The sequence below is a fragment of the Coniosporium apollinis genome (assembly GCF_000281105.1).
Source record: "Coniosporium apollinis CBS 100218 chromosome Unknown supercont1.11, whole genome shotgun sequence".
NCBI lineage: Eukaryota > Fungi > Ascomycota > Dothideomycetes > Coniosporium > Coniosporium apollinis.
The window spans coordinates 289,505-308,585 of NW_006913273.1; the positions used below are offsets into that span (position 1 = coordinate 289,505).

The following is a 19,081-nucleotide window of genomic DNA, read 5'->3' on the forward strand; positions in this document are numbered from 1 at the left end:
TTTCTGGGACTTCGCTAGGCTGGACATAATGAACGCTTTTGGATTCTGAAGTTGCGCTTCGAGACGACATTGAATTCGAGTGGCCAGTCACGCTACGTGATATTACATCTTAGATCCAGTGATTGAAGAGATCCGGTAGCAGCGGCAGCATGTGTAGTCAGAATTATCAAGGCGCGGAGTAATCCTGCTTCCATTGACAACCTACAAAACAGCCCTCCGCAACGCTGGTATCACCGACTCACATTCTGGAAAAGAAGAGGAAGAGGGGAGAGAAATGCGGTATCAACGCTCCAAAAACGTGCCATCGCGATTGCAGACCCAAAAAACGCGCGCTCACATCCATGCTCATCCGGCCGTTTCCGCACCCGTAAACTCCTAAAGACTCTACATAGCAACTTATCATGTCGACTGTGACCCGGGCTAGTGAAGCCCCAGCGATCGGAAGAAACATCCATATGGAAGAGCCGCCTGGCCGTTCCGTAAATGTAGCAAAGGAAAAGTGTACGTGGAAGGAAGATTGGAATCGACTATGCACACACACTACGATGCGAAAAGAAAAAAGGGGAGGTGGAATACCGGGATTGCCTGAGTTCCACCAGGTCTCCAAAAGCTCAACGCGTCAGTTGGATGATAGTAGCTCCTCAGAGCTCAAGGAGTGCAGCATGATAGTGCCATAGACGCCCGCTGCGGCTTCAAGATTGACGGCTAGCGCGCATCAAGACGTCGAAGAGAGCCAAGCAGACATATCTAGGTGTAGCTCCTCATCGCGTCGATATAACCTGTCCCACCCTTGAGATCGTTGTCGAAGCTCTCGGCCACCTCGAGCACACGTTTAATGTGCTCCATGCTGAGGCGCTGCTTCTCATTGACGGCAAGGGCCTGGGCGGTGCGGACGGCGTTTTTGATCTGGAAAGTACTGTGGTTAGCATAAAATGTTAAAGGATCAGAGAGATTGGACGGTACTCACCTGTCGCCCATTAATCTTGTTCCGCGCCAGCACATCATAGTCGCTCTCTTTGAACGGCATCGTGTCTATGCCCTCCATAACGCGCACCTTATCAAGGAACATCTTCCAGATCTCCTTTCTCGCCCTTGGCGACAGCTCCTCGTACCGCAGCGCAACATGAATCCGGCTCTGAAACGCATCATCAAACGTCTCGACCCTGTTCGTCGTGAGGAACAAGATCCCCTGAAAGTACTCCAGCAGCCGCAGGAAGATCGAGACGAGCGCATTGCGGTGTATGTCGTGGATCTCGCGCTTCTCGAGGAAAACGTCCGCCTCGTCGAGGAGCAGGACCGCGCCCCACGAATGCGCAATATCCATGATCTTCTGCAGCTCGTGCTCGAGCAAGCGGCTGTCGGTGCCGAGCTCGCCGGCCGAGACGGCGTAGAGCGGGCACTTGAGATACTCGGCGATGCCTTCTGCGGTGAGCGTTTTGCCGACGCCGGGAGGGCCGTGCAGGACGAAGACGAGACCGCGGCCTTTGCCTTGCACGACGTCGTCGATTGTTTCTGCGGCGTGGAACTTGTGCGTCGAGACTAGCGCGGAGACGATGCTCTTCTGGTTGGCGGGCAGCACGAGCGACTCGAAGGCGCCGGCGTTCCACTCGATGTCGCGGACGCCGGAGAGGGAGAACTCGAGCCATAGCTTTTCGGAGAAGGCGAAGCCGAGGACCACGGGCGAGGCGATCAGGAGCTCCTCATCTGTGAAGTCTTGCTCTTTGGTCTTCTCGCCGCCGCCGCCTTTGATCTTCTCGAGGTTCTCGACTGGGACTTCCTGCCCCTCCTCGTCGACAGGGACCTGGATGACGTGGACTTTGTCGCCCTTGTCGCGGATGACTTTGTACTTCATCTTCTCCTTCTCCTCCTTCTCTTCACCAGGCAAAGGAGCCGGCCCCTCCGCGCCAGGCTCCTGCTCCTCTTCAGAGTCTGAGCCACAGCAGCCGGAACACTCGCTCCCATCATCGCCATACATGTCATCCGGGTCTTTTGGCTTGATTAGCGAGATGGGGTAATTCGGGTTGATCCTTCTGAAGATCGCAGGATCGATCATGATTCGCCCGTTGATATTCACCTTCGCGACCTGCTTCTTCTTCTTCATGAATGCCAGCCCCTTGTGGAAGCGGTAGTTCATGCCCTGCATCGCCACGAACCGCTTCCCGCGCTCGATCAGCTGCTGCTTGAGGGCCTCGCCGCCCTTGTGGTACTTGAGTGGGTATGTCGACAAACCGGTGATCTTGCGTGGGCCTCTGAACGACTCCACGTTCATCTCGAAATCGCCGAGACCGAAGTTCTTCCCGTCGTACTCGAGATATCGCCCCTCGATGCAGTACCACTCGCCCCGCACAAAGCTCGACTCCTTGTTGGCGTAGTCGACTTTGAAGCAGCGCGGATCATCGACGGAGCCGTACGTCGAGGTGTATGCGAGTGTGTTGGGTTTGAAGAGGGCCCAGAGGAGATCGAAGGTGATGTTGCCGGCTTCGAGGAGAGGATATAGCGTCTTCTTTGTTTCCTCATAATCTTCGTCGAGGTAGGATACCATAAGTTTGCAATGCGCAATCTGGAGGGATATCGGCCTCTTGAGCTTGCGCTTCTTCTCCTTCTTGAGTCGCTTTTTGAGCGTCTTGATGTGCGCCCGAAGCTCGTCGACATATAGGAAGAGCATGTTCGGATCGACCTACGGCGCGTTAGCTGTGTCTGCCCAGATAGGTGGATGAAGCACATACGCTTGGCTGCTCCTCCACCAACGACACGCTCTTGACGTCCTTCATAACCTCTGCAAGAGCCTCCCTGAGTGCTTTCGACTTGATATCGACGACCGTACTCCGGTACTTGTTCTCCCAGTCGAACTTCCGACGCACAGTGAAGATGTACTGATCAAACTCATCCGCCTGGATCTCCGCACTCTCGGTGATCTTGTAGTCATGGATGTTACTATCCCAAAGCTGATCGACTCTCTTGAATTCCAACGTGCTAGCCCGCTTCTTCGCTGCCCGTTTGCCCTTCTTCTTACCCCTGCCCTTTAATCGTGCCCCAGATGAAGCCGGGAGGTCATCAAAACCGACATGCCTAGACCATCGAGGGCGGCCGCCCGCTGTTGCGGCGGTGGCCAGCCGCTGTTGCTGCAGCTGCGCTATCATAGCTTCGAGGGAGTTGAGGCGCGAGGCGTCGGCCTGTGCACTCGAATCTTCACCTTCGTCATATGAAGTGCCTTCATCCTCCGAATCCAGTGTGTCGCTGCTCTCGTCTCGTCGTCGGGACTTACGCGAGCGCCGCTGTCGTCGGCGCAAGCTGTCGGGCTCTGACTCTGATTCAGAACCGCTATCTGACGAGTCTGAATCGGAGTCAGAAGAGGACTCGCGCGCCTTAGCCTTGCGGCGTTTGACGGCTTTGACTTTCTTCGCTTTCCGCTTGGAGCGGGCTTTGCGCTTGGCCTTCTCATCCTCCGTGGAGCTCTCCGAAGAGCTGGCGTCCGTGTCCGAGTCGGCGCTTTCGGAAGAGGTATCAGAGGACGACTGATTGTGCGAAGACAGTTTCTTCCCACTCTTCTTGGAGTGCTTCTTGCACTTCTTGCTACCCTTCTTCTTGCTCTTGCTCGGCTTTGGCTTGCGGTCGACCTCCTTGCTTCCAATGTCGGCTAAGCCGGAAGGAGCAGCGTCGTCATCCTGGGGGATCTCGACGTGATCGGTCTTGCTGTCTTCTCGCGTGGTGTCCATCAGGTGCTTTCGTTCGGGCTCTTGAAGATGGCCCTGCTCTGGTGTCACAGGCCGCTGCGGGGTTTGTGAAGGAGTAGAGGACGGTGTGAGGACGGTGTCGCTTTTGGAGAAGGATGTCGGCGATGAGCTCCGGGCTGAATGTTTGCTCATCGGATGCTGAGTGACGGTGTGCTAGCAAGGCGCGAAGTAGGCTGTCAGGCTGTCAGGCTGTGGGAGGCTGTGTATCGGTCTTAGGATGCGTCGTGTTACAGGCGCAAGCAAAGTACTCGGTACGGATAGCGGGGAACACGTTGGTAGCGGTCGTGGTGGCAGCACACAGGATGGACCAGCGTTGGGAGTCTCTAGATATGCACAGAGTGCGTTTCACTAGCAGCGCGGCTTCTGCCTGCTGTTGTTCAGCATGACGACCAGCGAAGCCTGAAGCTAAGGTGCCTTCGTCTTGACTCACCGACGGACGAGCAGCCAGCAACAGGCAGCCAGGCCTGGCCTGTCACGAACCCCAGTCATGGGGCATTGACCAGGACACTAGCGGGAGCTAAATGGGGTCCCCACACCGGCTTCTAGACCGAACTCACCGCCTTCCGAGCCGTGCGGCCGGTACGGAAGAGCCGATATTCATAGAAACAGTTTATACCCAGTTACCTATGAATGGCTGACCAGCACACAGTTCGCAGCAGTGACAGCGTGAGCGCGGTTCGACTTGTTTAGCTCAGTTGATACCCGCGCATCGTCCACATGAGCCTCAACCTGGTCTCAAGGTGGCGCTACTGATCGAGCTAAACCTTGTAGCACGTGCCTACGTTACGCATCAGCGCTACGCCCGTTCCAATACTCCCCACTGCCCTCAATGGACGCCCTGTACCCACTACAGGCAGCAAGTATTGCTTCGGCGCTGGACCCGCCACAGTTCTGGCCAGTGGGCCGCCGTCGAAATCTCGACGAATCTAGCATATGGTCATGGTCGTGTTCATGTTCCCAGGCTCTTCGGCAGCGCCGGACGCACACAGGTACCGTCGGCTACCCGCAGCCCTTCCCATCCACATCATGCTCGTAGTTCGACCGGTCTCGGAGCATACAGCATTTGGCCCGTCTCCGCGACGTCAGCATTGGCTGTGTCGTGGCTCCTGGTTTTTGCTGAAGATCTTACAAGTAACTTCGAGGATAAACGTGTAGAACAGAGCGAGTGGTAAGGTGCTTTCCTCTCCTTTTTCAAATATGAAACTCCCCGCGCAGAAGCACCGTCCACGGTCCAAGAACTTTGGCATCTGGGCCTCAAGAGGAGCTATCCGTGTTCTTTTCGTATTTCACGTGACCTAGCGAATGTCCAGTATCCGTCTTCGTGTCCTCTTCTGGCGGACCGCCTGGTAAGTCACTGGTACAGATATCTTTTCTGCCACTGACAATGCCGGACATAGGGTCGAGGGAAGGTTGAAAAGAAGCTTGCCGCATTGCACACGTGATCTGGCACAGCAGAGCAGCAAGGTTCTTTTCAGTCTGCCCTTGGGTCATCTGTTGACTCCGGTGGGGGGACCTTAGGTAATTTGTGCACGGGGAACAACACCGGCGGCGACGTATCAATGGACGACTTGTTGCCCTCGTCCGGGCCCGGTCTAGGAGAATCTGGGCTATCGAAGGGGCCGTCCACGGGGCTACCGGGTACCTCGAGTCTTGTTTCCCCACCAGGTCCATAAGGACGAACGCCTGCTGCGCCATCTTCGCTTTCGACTTCTTCTTCTTTCCCTGCGCCACTGTCGCTTTTCGTGCTGCTGGCTCTACTGACAGATCCGTTGTGCGGGCTGGCGGCTCTGAGACCCAACTTTTTCCCGATCCCGGGCGAGTAGTCCTTGTTGCCCTTCCAGTCTGCAGGCTGGGACTGTTTGACCTCCTCATCTTCTCTCGGCTCGTGTATCACGATACCTGGTCTCTCCTCGTCGGGTAGCGCTTTCCATACTACGGCGAACTTATCAAATGCTCTTGTCCCTTTCTGCCTACTCCCTTTGATGCCGTCCAATCTGTCCCACTCCAGCTCAAAGACGCCTGAGCTGTCCGCCTTCCCGCCATTTTCTGCGCCATTGCCTTCGAAGAAGGCGTTGAACCAGACATGCGCCACCGCGGTGACCATGGTCAACCCGAAGTTCGCATTGTTTCGTCGCTCAAAGTCGATGTTGATGTCGTTTGTCAGGAGAACCACCCGCTTTGATGGCCTAAATATAATGTCACCCCCCTCAAAATCTTCCTTCTCCTTCGCATCACTCTCCGTTGGTAGCTCCACATCCTTTTTCTCGCTGGTTGCCGAAGTTGGAGTCTGTACTCCCTTGTCCCCAGACCTCCTCCCCATAACCTCCGCAACCACATCCGCAAACCCGTTCTTGCCGTTGATACTCCCCCTCACGATATTACACTCCTCCCTCCCAAAAGTATGAACCGTCTCAATTCTCCTCCCCTCATCCACAAACCCCTCCACCGCGACCTTGACCCCATCCCTCAGCCCCCAAACATGCACCTCGAGCACCTCAACCTGCCGCTCCACATACACCTTGCCGTGCCGTGTCCAGCGATCCACATACCCGACCCACCTTAGCTGGCTCGGGATCGAGATGCCCGGCCCGAACCCGGGCCGCATGCGGCGCTCCGTGAAGCGCTGCAGCGCGTCTGCGAGCGTCCAGCCTTCTTCGCTGATCAGGTAGGCGCAGGAGGCGGTGCCGCTGCGGCCTTTGCCGGCTTTACAGTGGACTACTATGACCCTGCCCCCTTTTGCCGCATCACCATCCCCCTCACCGTTCTTCCCGTCGTTCCCATCCAGCCTGCCATCATCCCCGCCTTCCACCTCCACACCAGTCCCCCTCACCCAATTCCGCATACTCGCCACAACCCTCACCAGCAGCGCAAACGGCGGCGGATGATGGTCCGGCCACGGAAAATGGTATATCCTGCCGTAGACCTCCTCGTCGGGGTATCCCGTCCCCTCGGCGCGGAACTCCCAGATCGCCCAGTTGGCGCCGTGGCGCGAGTCCAGGAAGCGGACCAGGCTGTCGAGCGGGTTGCGGTAGTAGCGCTGTGGGTAGGTGAGGCTGGGGCCGGAGGTCGCTATTACTGTTTTCGGGGTGTTAGGGCTGGGGAGTTGGGGTGGTGGGGAGGTGGGAGTGGTGGGGATGGGGGAGGGCGACGGGGGAAGTTACTGTTGTCTGTGACATAGCAGAGGTCGAGGTTGGCTTCTGGGTGGCGCACGCGGGGGCTGGCGACGATTTGGCGGAGGAGGGAGGCCATTGTGGGAGCTGTGGGGGAGAGAGGGCCGCGGGTAGCGCACGAAGCGCGCAGCGACAGCCGTACGAGCACTCTTTGTTAGGAGAAGTTGATTCAGTAGGATGGTGGAAGAGGTCGTGGAAGAGTGCACGAAATTGCCATGCGCGTCCGCAGCACCATCTCGTGCTTCCCGGATGCTGATCAGCAGCTCAAGCAGGAGCGCGGCAGCTGTAACCGCCGACGTCACCGGACTTCGTAGGGCTGAGGGACTGGAGCAAGTCGCTGACACAATAGCGTAGACTCGAGCCACTTAAGCATCACTTAGATCACCATTTCATCAACCACAACGTACTTCAAAATGTTTGAATATTATCAACAGGTGTGAAAGGGCCTTGAGCATAATATAAGGAAGCTTCAGCTCTAGTTTGCTTATGAACAGGGGTGGCATTTGGTGGTTATTGAGGACTTCATGTGCTGTTGACTTTCCCTGAGTCTACGCTATTATGTCAGCGACTTGCGGCGGTAGGTCTCAAAGAGCTTGATCGCAGGGTCATCCCAATTTGCAAACCCAGACTGATGACCGTATCTGTCAAGCTCCTGATAAATGAAATATCAGGTGTGTCCAGGACATCCACAATGTACATTCAGGACCGTTTAGTCTTGGGGAGACCTCTTTTGCTACCATTCGATGGTTAAGGAGCGAGGTCTCCCACCAAATGCGAGTCAGACAGCCACGGCCTTATCGACTGGCCCGACAGCCTCTAAAGCTAGAGGGCAGACGCAGGCTGCTCGGAGCAGACGGGAATAGGAGAATAAGACTTGTGTGAAAGTGACAGACTGACAGATTGATGCCTACTCACAGCATTTGCTCAATCGCCATGCCTGGAACAGACCTTGGACCCTGGAAGCGCAGAGCTTATCGATTCTGAAAGTCGCGTCGTCCCCAGCGAGTTCATGCGCGTCATGCATTTTAATAGTTGAACAAAGTGCTCTACCATCCCATGTCGACACCCTCCAGCGCCGCGAGAGGCGTGAACGCTCAGCTTAGCTGCACGAACTGCCGACACAGGAAGATCAAATGCGACAAGACACAGCCCTGCGCAGCATGTGTCCGCTCGAAAATCGACTGCACATTCCCCACAGAGCGGCTGCCTCGAGGCCGACAACGAGGGTCTCGGAACCGCAACGCCGAGCTCTTGAAGCGCCTCGACCAACTAGAGGGAATTGTAGAAAAGCTTGGAGGAGAGGCGAGCGCAGAGAAGCAGCAGAAGCCAGATGCGGGCCTCGAGGCTGCTAGAGCCTTCCTACGTACACCGCCCAGAGGATCCCAGAGTCCGCAACCTACAGAGGGGCCCAGTTGCAACCTGAGGCCTATCGTCAAGGCTGATGGAAGCCGGTACTTAAGCGGCGACTTCTGGACCAGCCTCAGCCATGAGGTGGACGGGTTGCGGCAACTGCTGGACGAGGTGTCAGACAACGAAGGAGACTCAGCCGATAACTCGCCCAGTCGGTTACACAAGGGCAGCAGGCCGTTCGAAACTCCTTTTGTGTTCGGCGATGGCGGTGAGCTGAAGAACCTACGGTGGCTGCATCCTTCGTATGCGCATGCCGCTGCTCTGGTCGACGTATACTTCACCAGAGTCGACGGGCTGTTCAAGATACTTCACAGGCCTACTGGAAAACCTTCGATGCTAGAGGCTGCTGCAAATCTCGACTCTATGCCCCAGCGTAATAGCCAGGAGGCCTTGATGTTCGCGGCCTATTTCGCCGCCATTACCAGCTTGTCAAATGACGAGTGCGTCGAGCTTTTTGGGAGGGATAAGGAGAGTTTGTTGGCTCAGTACAAGTATGGCGCTGAGATTGCCCTATCAAATGCCGACTTTCTGAACAGCATGGAGTTGCGCACCCTGCAAGCCTTTGTCCTCTATCTTGTCAGTTCTTCACCTTTGATATGCTTCTGGTTTTCTACTCCAATTTACACGAGCTGACGATGCTCAAGCTATGCCTCCGCAACCACAACGAATCACGATCGGCATGGACGTTAATCAGCCTAGCCGTCCGAATAGCCCACGCGCTCGACCTGCACCGCGACGGCCCAACGCTATCGTTCTCCCCTTTCGACACCGAGATGCGGCGCCGCCTGTGGGGGGCCTTGATCGTCCTCGACGTCCGCGCCTGCGAAGACCGCGGCTCCTCCCCCCTAATCTCAGAAAACACCTTCACCACGCACCTGCCCCTCAACATCAACGACGAGGACATCAGTCCCGAGAGCACCGAAGCGCCAAAAGAGCACATCGGCTGCACAGAGATGACGTTCTGCCTTATCTCGCACGAAGCCTCGCTACTAGCGCCTTGGCTATCTTTCAGACCCCCAGCAGACGGCGCGCACAGCGGCCAGCCCATATCGCGCAAGGAGCTGGAAGAGCTCATCAAGCAGTTCAGCGACCGGCTCGAGACGAAATACCTCACGCACTGCGACGTCAGCGTTCCTATCTTCTGGTTCAGCGCCACGGTCGCGCAGATCGTCTGCCGTGACATGTTCCTGCATGTGCAGTATCCGCTGCAGCCGCGGCAGTATTTGCCTCGCTCGCGGGCGACGAAGGAGAGCATCTTGACCGCCGCCATCGAGTCGTTGGAACTGTGTGACGCGATTGAGAATCATCCCGTCGGCCATATCTGGGGCTGGTTCTCGGCCATGTACGTGCAGTGGCATGCCCTCGCCGTCGCGCTCGCAGAGCTCTGCGTGCAGACCAGCGGCCCCCTCGTAGACCGTGGGTGGGCGATCGTGGACACGTTGTTCGAAAAGTACAGCGAGCGGGTCGCGGACTCGAAAAAGGGGTTGCTATGGCGCCCTATCAGGAAGCTGTACGCCAAAGCCAAGTCCGCCCGGCTGCAGAACTCCGCCACAGCCCAATCCTCAGCTTCAGCTTCAGCTCAACCCCAAGGCCAATCCACAGACACCGACACCCCCATGACCAACCCGCCCCCCCTCCACACCGCCGCAGCACTGACATCCCACCTCCCACCGGACTTCCCCTTCCTCTCCCCTAACATCCACTCCCACATCGCGCCTCACGCACCGCACGACATTTCTCTAACCGGACCCCTCCACAACCTCGGCACGGATCCGACCTTCGACCTCCCGCTTCCGGTACCCAGCAGCCGGGACCTCGACCCGGGCGGCCTGCCAACCGCAGCCATCAACGGCATGAGTCTGGACCCGGATCCGTTTGGCGACCAGACGAGCTGGAACGACTGGGACGAGTACCTGCAGGCGACGTTCAGTGCGGGCGGCATCGGGCACGAGTCTGGCTTTCCTTGGGCGGGCGGGTTTGGGCCTTGAGGATGCTGCCGAGCAAGTTTTAACCGAGGAGCGGTGGCGATGTGGTCCTCTCGCTAATACAAAAAATCCTGGGGGTGTCTGTTTTCCCGTACTATACCCATCCTCTGAGGAATGACGTTTCGCGGATGGTTCGGCTGGCCGGGACGTTAGGTTGCTCTCTCTGGACTCATGGTATCGAGGTTGTCTTTGGAGGATTCCCATGGAGGCTGACCAGCACCACTCATTGTGCTAGTGTAGCATGCTCGAACCTACTGGCAGAGTCAACACAATTAAGAGGAGACAACCTCTCATGGCTTTGGACAGCGCTGGAGAACGGGTATCATCGGGTAGGCATGCTGCAGTGTGAGATACACTTCATTCACTCTATAATTGTATTGTACAGCGAAACACTTCGAGAGCGAGGCTGGAAGAGATGTACAAACCGCCCGCCCAACTGTAGATAGAGACAATGATATCACAAAGCACGTGAACGCCAACTCGTTCCTCGCGCCGTTTGTGACAACCCAGAATGCAAACGCCACCAGCTCCTGTCATTAGACTTCCTCCAAGTGCACTTCAAAGCATATACGCAGGAACCCGGAATCTTCCACCCCTACCCAATCCGCTCCAACGCGCGGCGTGATGTCCAACTACTGAGAACCCGGCACAGCTCTCCCATCATCCCCCCCACTTAAACTCATCCTTCCCGGGCCACACCTACACCCCAACCTCATACTCCCCCCTCGTCCGCAGCGTATCCATCGTCCTAAGCGTATCCATACTCTGTCGTGGACTCCCATCCAACACGCTACTAACAGGCGTATACACCGACACCGTGGTGCTGGGCGTATACTCCCTGAACCCATCCGCCACGAACCCGGCCTCGTCCTCCTCTTCCTCCGTCTCGTACGCTGGGGGGTCCGTGTTCACGGACTCGACGTCCGAGGTGTAGCTGGGGAGGCTGTTTGTGCGGGGGAGGCGGTGGTGGGGGTGTGGATCCTGCTCATGGGGATGCGGATGCGGACGTGGATGGTGGTACGTGCCAGACGAACCCCCGGGACTAGACGGACCAGAGTCCCCCCCGACAATCGAACTCACGACCTCGTGCGCCTCGCGCAGCAGGCGGATCTCCTCCTGCATCGCCTCCTCGAGGCGTCCCTCCTGCTCGAGGATCAGTGCCCGCTTTTCCTCGTAGTCCCTTTCGCCACGGCTATGCCGGCCGGTCCACCAGTCTCGCCACGCCTGGCGGCGCGCGCTGCGTGCGTAGAGCCGGGCATTACGCCGTTCTTCGCGGCGGGCGCGGCGGTCGGTCCGCCGGCGCAGAGAGCAGCAGCAGCGGTTTACGAGCGCGAAGAGGCAGCCGCAGCTGAGGAGGGAGGCAAGGGCTGCGAGGGCGATGACGGCGGGGCTGGTGGGGGATGCTGAGGATTGAGCATCGGATGTCGGGCTGTGTGAGTAGTGAGGACCGTGAGAGCCGTGCGGCCTTGCGGGGGGGAGATCGTCGTCGTCTCCAGACAGGGCAGCATAATGCTGGTTCATCCATGCGGCGTGGTGGTGGGCGTCGTGCTCCATCATGTCTCCATAGAGATGATGGTGGTCGCTTTGGTAAGCGATGGGTTCAGAGCTGGGGCGGAAGCGCAGGTAGATGACGCGGACGGTGCCGTGGGCTTTGCTGGCGATGGCGCGCACGACGCAGAGGATGCTGTCGCACTGCTTGACTTCGTCTTTGAGGTTCTTGGCTTCTTGCTGTAGGTGGCCGCGGATCTGCTGCTTCTTTTCTTCGATCAGACGGTTCAGCTCCGCGGAGTGCGCTTGGAGTAGTCTGAGCTCCTCGATCTGCTGTTCAATGGATGGGCCGTCGCTCGTAGAGTCCTCCTCCTCCGTGTGGTTACCCTCAAGATTCTGAGGAGTTAGGCGGAGGTGGGTTGGTGGGTTCCGCCAGTCCTCGTTGAACTCGGCACCCGCGGCAGTCAAGTCGGGAAAGGGCTCCAGACGAAGGAGCTCTGCGTTTAGAAGAGGCTTGAATGAGATTGTAAAACCGGACGGGGACTCGAGCGGTCTGCCGTCAATACGCTGAACGTTCACCTGGAGGACCTGGGCAACGTCCTCAAGGTTGGACCCCGCGCCGTTGTTAGACACACGGCCGAAGAGACAAGACGAGTTCCACGATAGCGACAGATCATGTTCACCGCTGTTCTCATCTTGCTCGAAGACGGCAGAGAAGGAGCCTTGGCCTGAGGCGTGAATACCGTCCCATTGCTGGGTTAGTGGGAAGCCGTTGAGGGTGATGTTGGAACCACCGCAAGCCTGATCGAGAGAGAATGCCTGAAAGTCGAATACCTATGTACCACCCAGTAAGCGCTTGGCCAAGAGATGATGGGCTGAGTACACGTACGAGGGACTCGTCATGCTCCGGGCTGCCAAGACAGCCCACACACGGGACATTGAAGGTTGCCTGTGCATTTGCAGCATCTGGAGCAGATAATTAGCATCTCCCCAGCGGGGTCTTGAGAGGGTGTCCTCTTACCTAGCTTCAAGATAGTGGGCGCGACATCATGGTGTACATCCGAGTGCAGTACTGGAGCTAGGGGAAGGGCTACAGCTAGCGGAGCAATAGCTAGCCACAGCTGCGAGGCTCGCATACTGACAGAGAGAAAGGAAAGCAACGAAAGAAATCGATACGCTTGCTAATCACAAATCGCATCTACGAACAAACCGTGTCATGAGAAGCCCCCCAAGAGGCCTGAGGAAGCAGTGTCGTGGAGACCACAGCGCCGAACGGTGGGAGGTCAGTTAGATATCAGGCAGCAGCTTGAATGCTGGGGAGCGCCCTACGAAACGTCTCCACATGCAGCCCGCGACTTGGCTCGTCGCTTGCGCTCGTATTTAGCGCTCCTACTGGCTGTTTGACCGCGTAAGCTGCATGCCAGTGTGGCTGAGCAGTCCCGGGGTTGCTTGGTGGTGAGAGCTTGAGCGGGCCGATGATATCTCCATCCTCTCGACGGCAGTTGCCGCTGGAGCTTCCTGACACCCTCTGGGCGCGCATCAACAGCAACGGTGACCTGCATCCACTTTGCCAAGTATCACACTATCTGCGCCATATACCTCCAATCGCCCTCGAACACCGGCCAGAAACCAATCTCAGACGCGCCCCCTTTCAGCTAGCGAACTCGGAGCTGTCGCAATCATGGTAAGCCGTCCCCTCCGAAATTCGAAGCACACATATTCAATGACCTCCCCCACAGGCGCTGACTTCCCGTCCTCCAGCTCCCCCTAGGCCTGCTCAACGCCGCGCAAGGCCACCCCATGCTCGTTGAGCTCAAGAACGGCGAGACGCTGAACGGCCACCTCATCAACTGCGACAACTGGATGAACCTCACGCTGAAGGAAGTCGTGCAGACGAGCCCCGACGGCGATCGCTTCTGGAGGTTACCCGAGGTTTACGTGCGCGGGAACAACGTGGGTTGTCTCCTTCTGCGCGGTGGGACGGGGAGAAGTTGCTTATGCGCTGCAGATCAAGTATCTTCGCGTCCCGGACGAGATCATCGATTTGGTGAAGGACCAGCAGCAGCGGGACCAGGCGACTCGGGGAGGCCGGGGTGGAGCTCAGCAGCGGGGCGATCACGGCGGCAGAGGGGATCGGGGGAGAGGGGCAGGTCGTGGAGGGCGCGGAAGGGGTGGTCGAGGCAGGGGTGCATGAGCGAATTGGCAAAGCATGGGTGAGAATTCACGGCACATGGCGCGAGCTCAGGGCAGATGTTGTGCTCCGTTGCGCCTGGTATGCGAGAGATTACAGGATGGAGAAACAGTCGGCATTGAAGGGAAGCCAATGCTATGCATGGCTCGGGTCTGGAAGCAGCATCAACCTGTGGGCCGTAGGATAGAAGTCCAGGTTTGGCTTCCAGGAGATGGCCATCCGCCGTAGGTCAATGATTCAGCTACGCCCCTTCCCTGTGAGGCCGCATCTCCAGACAGCAGGATTCAAGGGTCTGAAGTACTCTAACTGCAACTCACAATCCGGAAGACTTGATGTCAAGCAATGTTTGATGAAAGACGGTATGAACTTTATTGCGAGTGCACCGAATGACTGGGGATTCCTTGATGCTGGGAACCTTGAACCATGGACGCAAGGACCCCTGTCATCGATCTCCCAGACCATGCACTTTTCGGATCTTCCCGCACTCGCGTGGGCTTGGTGGGGTCGGAATGGCAGGGGTTCACATAGTTCTCTGAAGTCGAAGCTCAACGCATCAGTTCCTCATTAACACGCCAATTCCTCTCACAGACACTCCGTAAAGTTTATAGCCTATCTATTTACTGCATCACTTGCCCTCGCTCTTCCCGCCTCACTATACCCCACACAGCTCCGCCGTTTCACCCACAAAAGCGCTCTATTTCCGCAAAGCTTCACACCAAACAGCCACCATGTCCGCAGACATCGTCCTCACCTCCACAGATCTAACACCTTACTTCCCCCTCCTCGCCAGCGGCAAAGGTAACCAACCCCCACCTCCCCTACCCCCATCCCCCAAAAGCTTAGCCCCCAGCTCTAAACCCCCCCAGTGCGCGACGTCTACACCCTCTCCCCCACAATCCTGCTCTTCGTCGCCACCGACCGCATCTCCGCCTACGACGTCGTCCTCGCCAATGGGATCCCCGGCAAAGGCCGCCTGCTGACCCAAATGTCCGCGCACTGGTTCTCAGTCCTTCCCCCTCTCGTCCCCTCGCTGCGGACGCACTTCCTCTCGATGTCATTGCCCGCCGTGCTGGAGGAGAACAAGGAGCTAGTGGAGGCGTATAGGGGCCGCAGTATGCAGGTCAGGAAGCTGAAGGTGTTTCCCATCGAGAGTATCGTGAGGGGGTATATTACCGGGTCGGCGTGGGCGGAGTATGAGAAAAAAGGGACGGTGCATGGGATGAGGATGAGGGAGGGGTTGAGGGAGAGCGAGATGTTGGAGACGCCGATATGGACGCCGAGTACCAAGGCCCAGGAGGGACACGATGAGAACATCAGCCCGGAGAAAGGTACGACTGCCGCTTTTGGCATTGAACGGAGCGACTCGCTGACTATGAGACAGCCGCCGAGATCATCGGCCAGGACTACGCAGACCAGATCCGCGACCTCTCCCTCCGCATCTACAGCGCTGCGCGCGACTACGCGCTAGAGCGGGGCATCATAATCGCAGACACCAAGTTCGAGTTCGCGCTCGACGAGTCCACATCGCCTCACTCGGTCGTCTTGGTCGACGAAGTACTCACGCCAGACAGCAGCCGGTTTTGGGACAAGGAGAAGTACGAGGTGGGGCGGCCGCAAGACAGTCTGGATAAGCAGTATCTGCGGGACTGGCTTACGGAGAACAAGCTCAAGGGAAAGGAGAGCGTGGAGATGCCGCGGGAGGTGGCGGAGAGGACCGCGAGGGGATATCGGGAGGCGTATGAGAGGTTGACGGGGGAGGTGCAGGGGCGGTAGCATGAATAATGATGTCGTGAAGCTCAATGAGGGGTTGTTTGCGATGTGATGACCTGCGGGAAAACAGGGTACAATGAGCAGTTGACCATTCATGGAGACGCCTCAGCCATTGCCCGTGCCGTTTCACTCGCGCCTCATCACCTCGGAAGAGGTGCCCAAGGGCCACCCGAAAAGACCGTTCCCGTACCGAAGGTGGATAGCAGGCAAGCGCAGTTCACAGCTTGAGGGTATCTCAGGTGATCAATGCACCAAAGGGCTGTAGTGCTGAGCGTCCTATACTCTCTGTTGCATGCAATCGGTCTCGCTGTTCTACAATCGACGAGATCATGAGTCCACTCTGATGGTGAATCTGATAGAAAAAGCCACCAGCAGAGAAGCGGCAACGGATATTTCGAATGTCACTTGGCCGCTCAGCTTAATCGACCCGGCCACCTCAAACGCCCCTGAAAAGTGCGGACAGCGCGATGATCCCTAACCTTGACTGCAAATTCGTATTGTGTTTCGCAGTAAGGCGAGACTCTACAGAAGGAGCATGCACAAGAGCACTAAGGTCAGTATCCATATAAGACGGCAGTCAATCAGCCTAGAGACTGATAATGCCACAAGGCTACTAGGCGTTTGAGATGACCTGATCAAACAAGCTGAGCGGAACCTCTTCCGAAGTGATGAGGCGCGAGTGAAACGCCACGTGTAATGGCTGACTTCTTAAGGTAGCGTAGAAGCGAATCATGGCTAGGAAGATAGGTTTGCAGGACATAGCGAGCGGAAGACTAGGATTAGAAACGTATGAGACGGCGAGATATTGTGGGAGGCAAGCGAGATGTCTAGTGTTTTGCATGTGACGTGGTTACGTCCGACGTGAACTGGTATTAGGGTACAGAAGAACTGGTAATGACTGATGGAATGGTTCTATGAACGCAACTGCATGAGTACTTTCCTATGCTCAGCTACAAACCTCAGTCCCTGCCTCTGTCCTATCTTCCGTTCGCTGTTATGAAAGGACGAAGCGGGTTGAGCCCTTCTCCATGTGCGGGAATACAAGGAGGTACTTGGGGTACAGAGCTGCATCGATCACTCGGCAGACTCCGCCTCCCTTAGCTGTTCCTTTGTAAATTCCTCAAGGCCCGCCAACAAACCATCTGGATGAGTAGCATGCAGCTCCGGCCACTCGTTCTTCGGCTCGTGGTTCTGTCTGAGGGAGGCGAAGTTGCTCGCGGCCTCCAGATAGCCGGCTTCAGTCAAGCTGTCTTCCGCAGTGACAGTCGCTCTGGAGAGAATGCTCTCAGAGTTGTTCGCCTGGAGGAACAAAGCTGTATCTTCAAGGTTTCGTAGGGCAAACTTGGCGGCCAAGATAGCGTCTTCCATACCGGTCTTCGTGGCACGGTACTCCGCTTGGAGCTTCTTCTGAGCGTTTTGTAAAGCAGCATTCGACTGGCTGACCGCTTTGTGCAGCGCTACCTTTTCGTCTTCCAAGAGCTCGATGTAGCGGAACAGCGCTCGCTCGTTTTTGGTAAGGCCAGATGCTGTCCGAATCTTCGAAACGGTTTCTCTGGCGATGCGGAAGCTATGGTCTTTGTTCATGGGGTTCTCTTGAGCCGGCGTGGTTGAAGTATCCTGACGGAGCCGCTTCCCGTCCAGTGCTCTTTGTGCAGCGCTTCGACCGACGTCGGGCGGAGCAGTTGCCAGGCGTTTGAGCGAATGCTTAGTCATCCCGCTCATCCACATAGCGCTTTTGAAGAACGCTGTGAAATCGTTGAACGCTCTACCCGCCTCAGCGCTTGCTTGAATAGGGACATGGATTGCGACGCCTTTGCAAATGTTGAGTGCGGCGATACAGCGTTCGGTCTGGGAAAGCACGCCCGCATCCGCCGCGAACTGCGCTGAAATGAGATCGAGTTCGTCCTGCGATCGCCCGAGCCACGTTCGGCTTTCTGTAGTGAGATCCAAGAATGTCGACCAGAGCCTACTATTGTCAGCCATATCTGACAGTTTCGCTTGAGTCGCTGGCGGGAAGCCAGCAAGTTGTGACTTGATTTGCGCAGCGTTTTGGGCCCCAGCTAACATGACGAGCCCGAGCGACTCGTTACCCAGGTCGCAGTTCAAGTTCTTGGGAAAGATCGTCAAACACCCCTTGTGCACCTTGTTCTCCTTGAGACGAAGGTTGACAGACGGGTATTGAGTGTCGCAAGTGTATGAGGCCTGAATGAATACCTCTGTCTCCGAGGTCTGTTCGAATGAACCCCAGGTCTGCAGATGGTTCCCATCATAAGTGACAATCATCGCCTTCTTCCGGTCTTCTATTTTGTTGTTCTTGCTCACTCTGAAAGTTGGTCGGCCTTTACCGCGGTACTCATGGATCGCCTCCGACGAACAGGCTTCATCGGACTTTGAATAAAGGCGCCTGCTTTCCTGGTACTGGAAGTCCTTCGGGAGACGCGTCAGTTGTCTCACCTTCGTGGACACCATCTCAACGTCTTCCTCGATCTCTTCCATATCATCGTTGCCCTTTGGATTTGGATCAGATGGCCAAGCCTCTGTCATGACCTTCTCTTCACTCGGGAGTGAAGTAGGCAAGCCGACGTGGGGAGCTGATGGCAGCCGAGCCACTGGGATAGTCTGCTCCGCGTCGATTCTATCGTCTTGGAGGCGAGAAGCCGGGGAGCGGTCTGAGGCACTGAATGCCATTTTTGAAGTGAAGGAGCTGCGAATACACAGTCCAAAAAAAAGCCCCGAAGAGCCTTTTGAGAGAGAGAAGGAGCTGCGAGTACACAGTCCTGTGGAACACCCCGAAGAGTCTTCGCACAACAGAGAAAGGCGACGCGTAAACACGTGCCAGAGTGGGAAGGAAGAAAAGGTGTAGCCCGTAGGGGCAACGAGACAGTAGCGCGGTCAACCAGCAGAACGGAGGACCCCACGGCAAGCCGGGAGACACGAAAAGTGGTTTGGAGATTGAGAAAAGAGGACGGAGCGGTGGTTGCAGAGAGTCGTCGTTAGGGAGATGACACGGTCCGTGCACAGGGCTGACGCTCAAGGTGAAAGTGGAGACAGCACATTCACTGAGACTCCCGTAAGTGAAGTTATGTTCCATGCTACGGCTTTTGTCTATTCTCATAGGCTTCATTCTCCTTTGCGCGCTCAGCAACAACACTGTCTATGATTCGAACGCCAATCAAACCACCCGGGCCAGTACAAGCGTTGAACAAACGGAAGACATATCGCGCCAGATTGTGCCGCAGTGACATAGACTCGTTGAACCACACATGCGTATGCAAGGCTGTGAAGCTCGATGGAAACGACAGCAGTCCGCTGCGGTGATCTCGCCGGCCAAAC

At 56.8% G+C, this 19,081-nt stretch overlaps 7 protein-coding genes across 7 annotated transcripts; 3 read left to right on the forward strand and 4 right to left on the reverse strand.

Moving 5' to 3' along the window:
- Nucleotides 1–747: 747 nt before the first annotated feature.
- W97_02849 (uncharacterized protein) lies at nt 748–3,866 on the reverse strand (the record flags this gene model as incomplete). Its single annotated transcript, XM_007780748.1, has 3 exons — nt 748–906; nt 968–2,677; nt 2,727–3,866. The coding sequence occupies 3 exons, from the start codon at nt 3,864–3,866 to the stop codon at nt 748–750; spliced, it is 3,009 nt and encodes a 1,002-aa protein (XP_007778938.1).
- A 1,339-nt stretch (nt 3,867–5,205) lies between these two features.
- On the reverse strand, nt 5,206–6,983 carry W97_02850 (uncharacterized protein; the record flags this gene model as incomplete). The annotated part of the gene is made up of 2 exons (XM_007780749.1): nt 5,206–6,809; nt 6,896–6,983. 2 exons carry the CDS (start codon nt 6,981–6,983, stop codon nt 5,206–5,208), a joined length of 1,692 nt encoding a protein of 563 aa, XP_007778939.1.
- A 977-nt stretch (nt 6,984–7,960) lies between these two features.
- Nucleotides 7,961–10,302, forward strand: W97_02851 (uncharacterized protein; the record flags this gene model as incomplete). Its single annotated transcript, XM_007780750.1, has 2 exons — nt 7,961–8,890; nt 8,959–10,302. 2 exons carry the CDS (start codon nt 7,961–7,963, stop codon nt 10,300–10,302), a joined length of 2,274 nt encoding a protein of 757 aa, XP_007778940.1.
- A 696-nt stretch (nt 10,303–10,998) lies between these two features.
- W97_02852 (uncharacterized protein) lies at nt 10,999–12,923 on the reverse strand (the record flags this gene model as incomplete). Its single annotated transcript, XM_007780751.1, has 3 exons — nt 10,999–12,621; nt 12,677–12,753; nt 12,809–12,923. 3 exons carry the CDS (start codon nt 12,921–12,923, stop codon nt 10,999–11,001), a joined length of 1,815 nt encoding a protein of 604 aa, XP_007778941.1.
- A 664-nt stretch (nt 12,924–13,587) lies between these two features.
- W97_02853 (uncharacterized protein) lies at nt 13,588–13,981 on the forward strand (the record flags this gene model as incomplete). Its single annotated transcript, XM_007780752.1, has 2 exons — nt 13,588–13,740; nt 13,796–13,981. The coding sequence occupies 2 exons, from the start codon at nt 13,588–13,590 to the stop codon at nt 13,979–13,981; spliced, it is 339 nt and encodes a 112-aa protein (XP_007778942.1).
- A 725-nt stretch (nt 13,982–14,706) lies between these two features.
- On the forward strand, nt 14,707–15,751 carry W97_02854 (phosphoribosylaminoimidazole-succinocarboxamide synthase; the record flags this gene model as incomplete). Its single annotated transcript, XM_007780753.1, has 3 exons — nt 14,707–14,776; nt 14,845–15,306; nt 15,360–15,751. The coding sequence occupies 3 exons, from the start codon at nt 14,707–14,709 to the stop codon at nt 15,749–15,751; spliced, it is 924 nt and encodes a 307-aa protein (XP_007778943.1).
- Nucleotides 15,752–16,822: 1,071 nt separating this feature from the next.
- Nucleotides 16,823–18,436, reverse strand: W97_02855 (uncharacterized protein; the record flags this gene model as incomplete). Its single annotated transcript, XM_007780754.1, has 1 exon — nt 16,823–18,436. One exon carries the CDS (start codon nt 18,434–18,436, stop codon nt 16,823–16,825), a length of 1,614 nt encoding a protein of 537 aa, XP_007778944.1.
- Between the last annotated feature and the right edge of the window lie 645 nt (nt 18,437–19,081).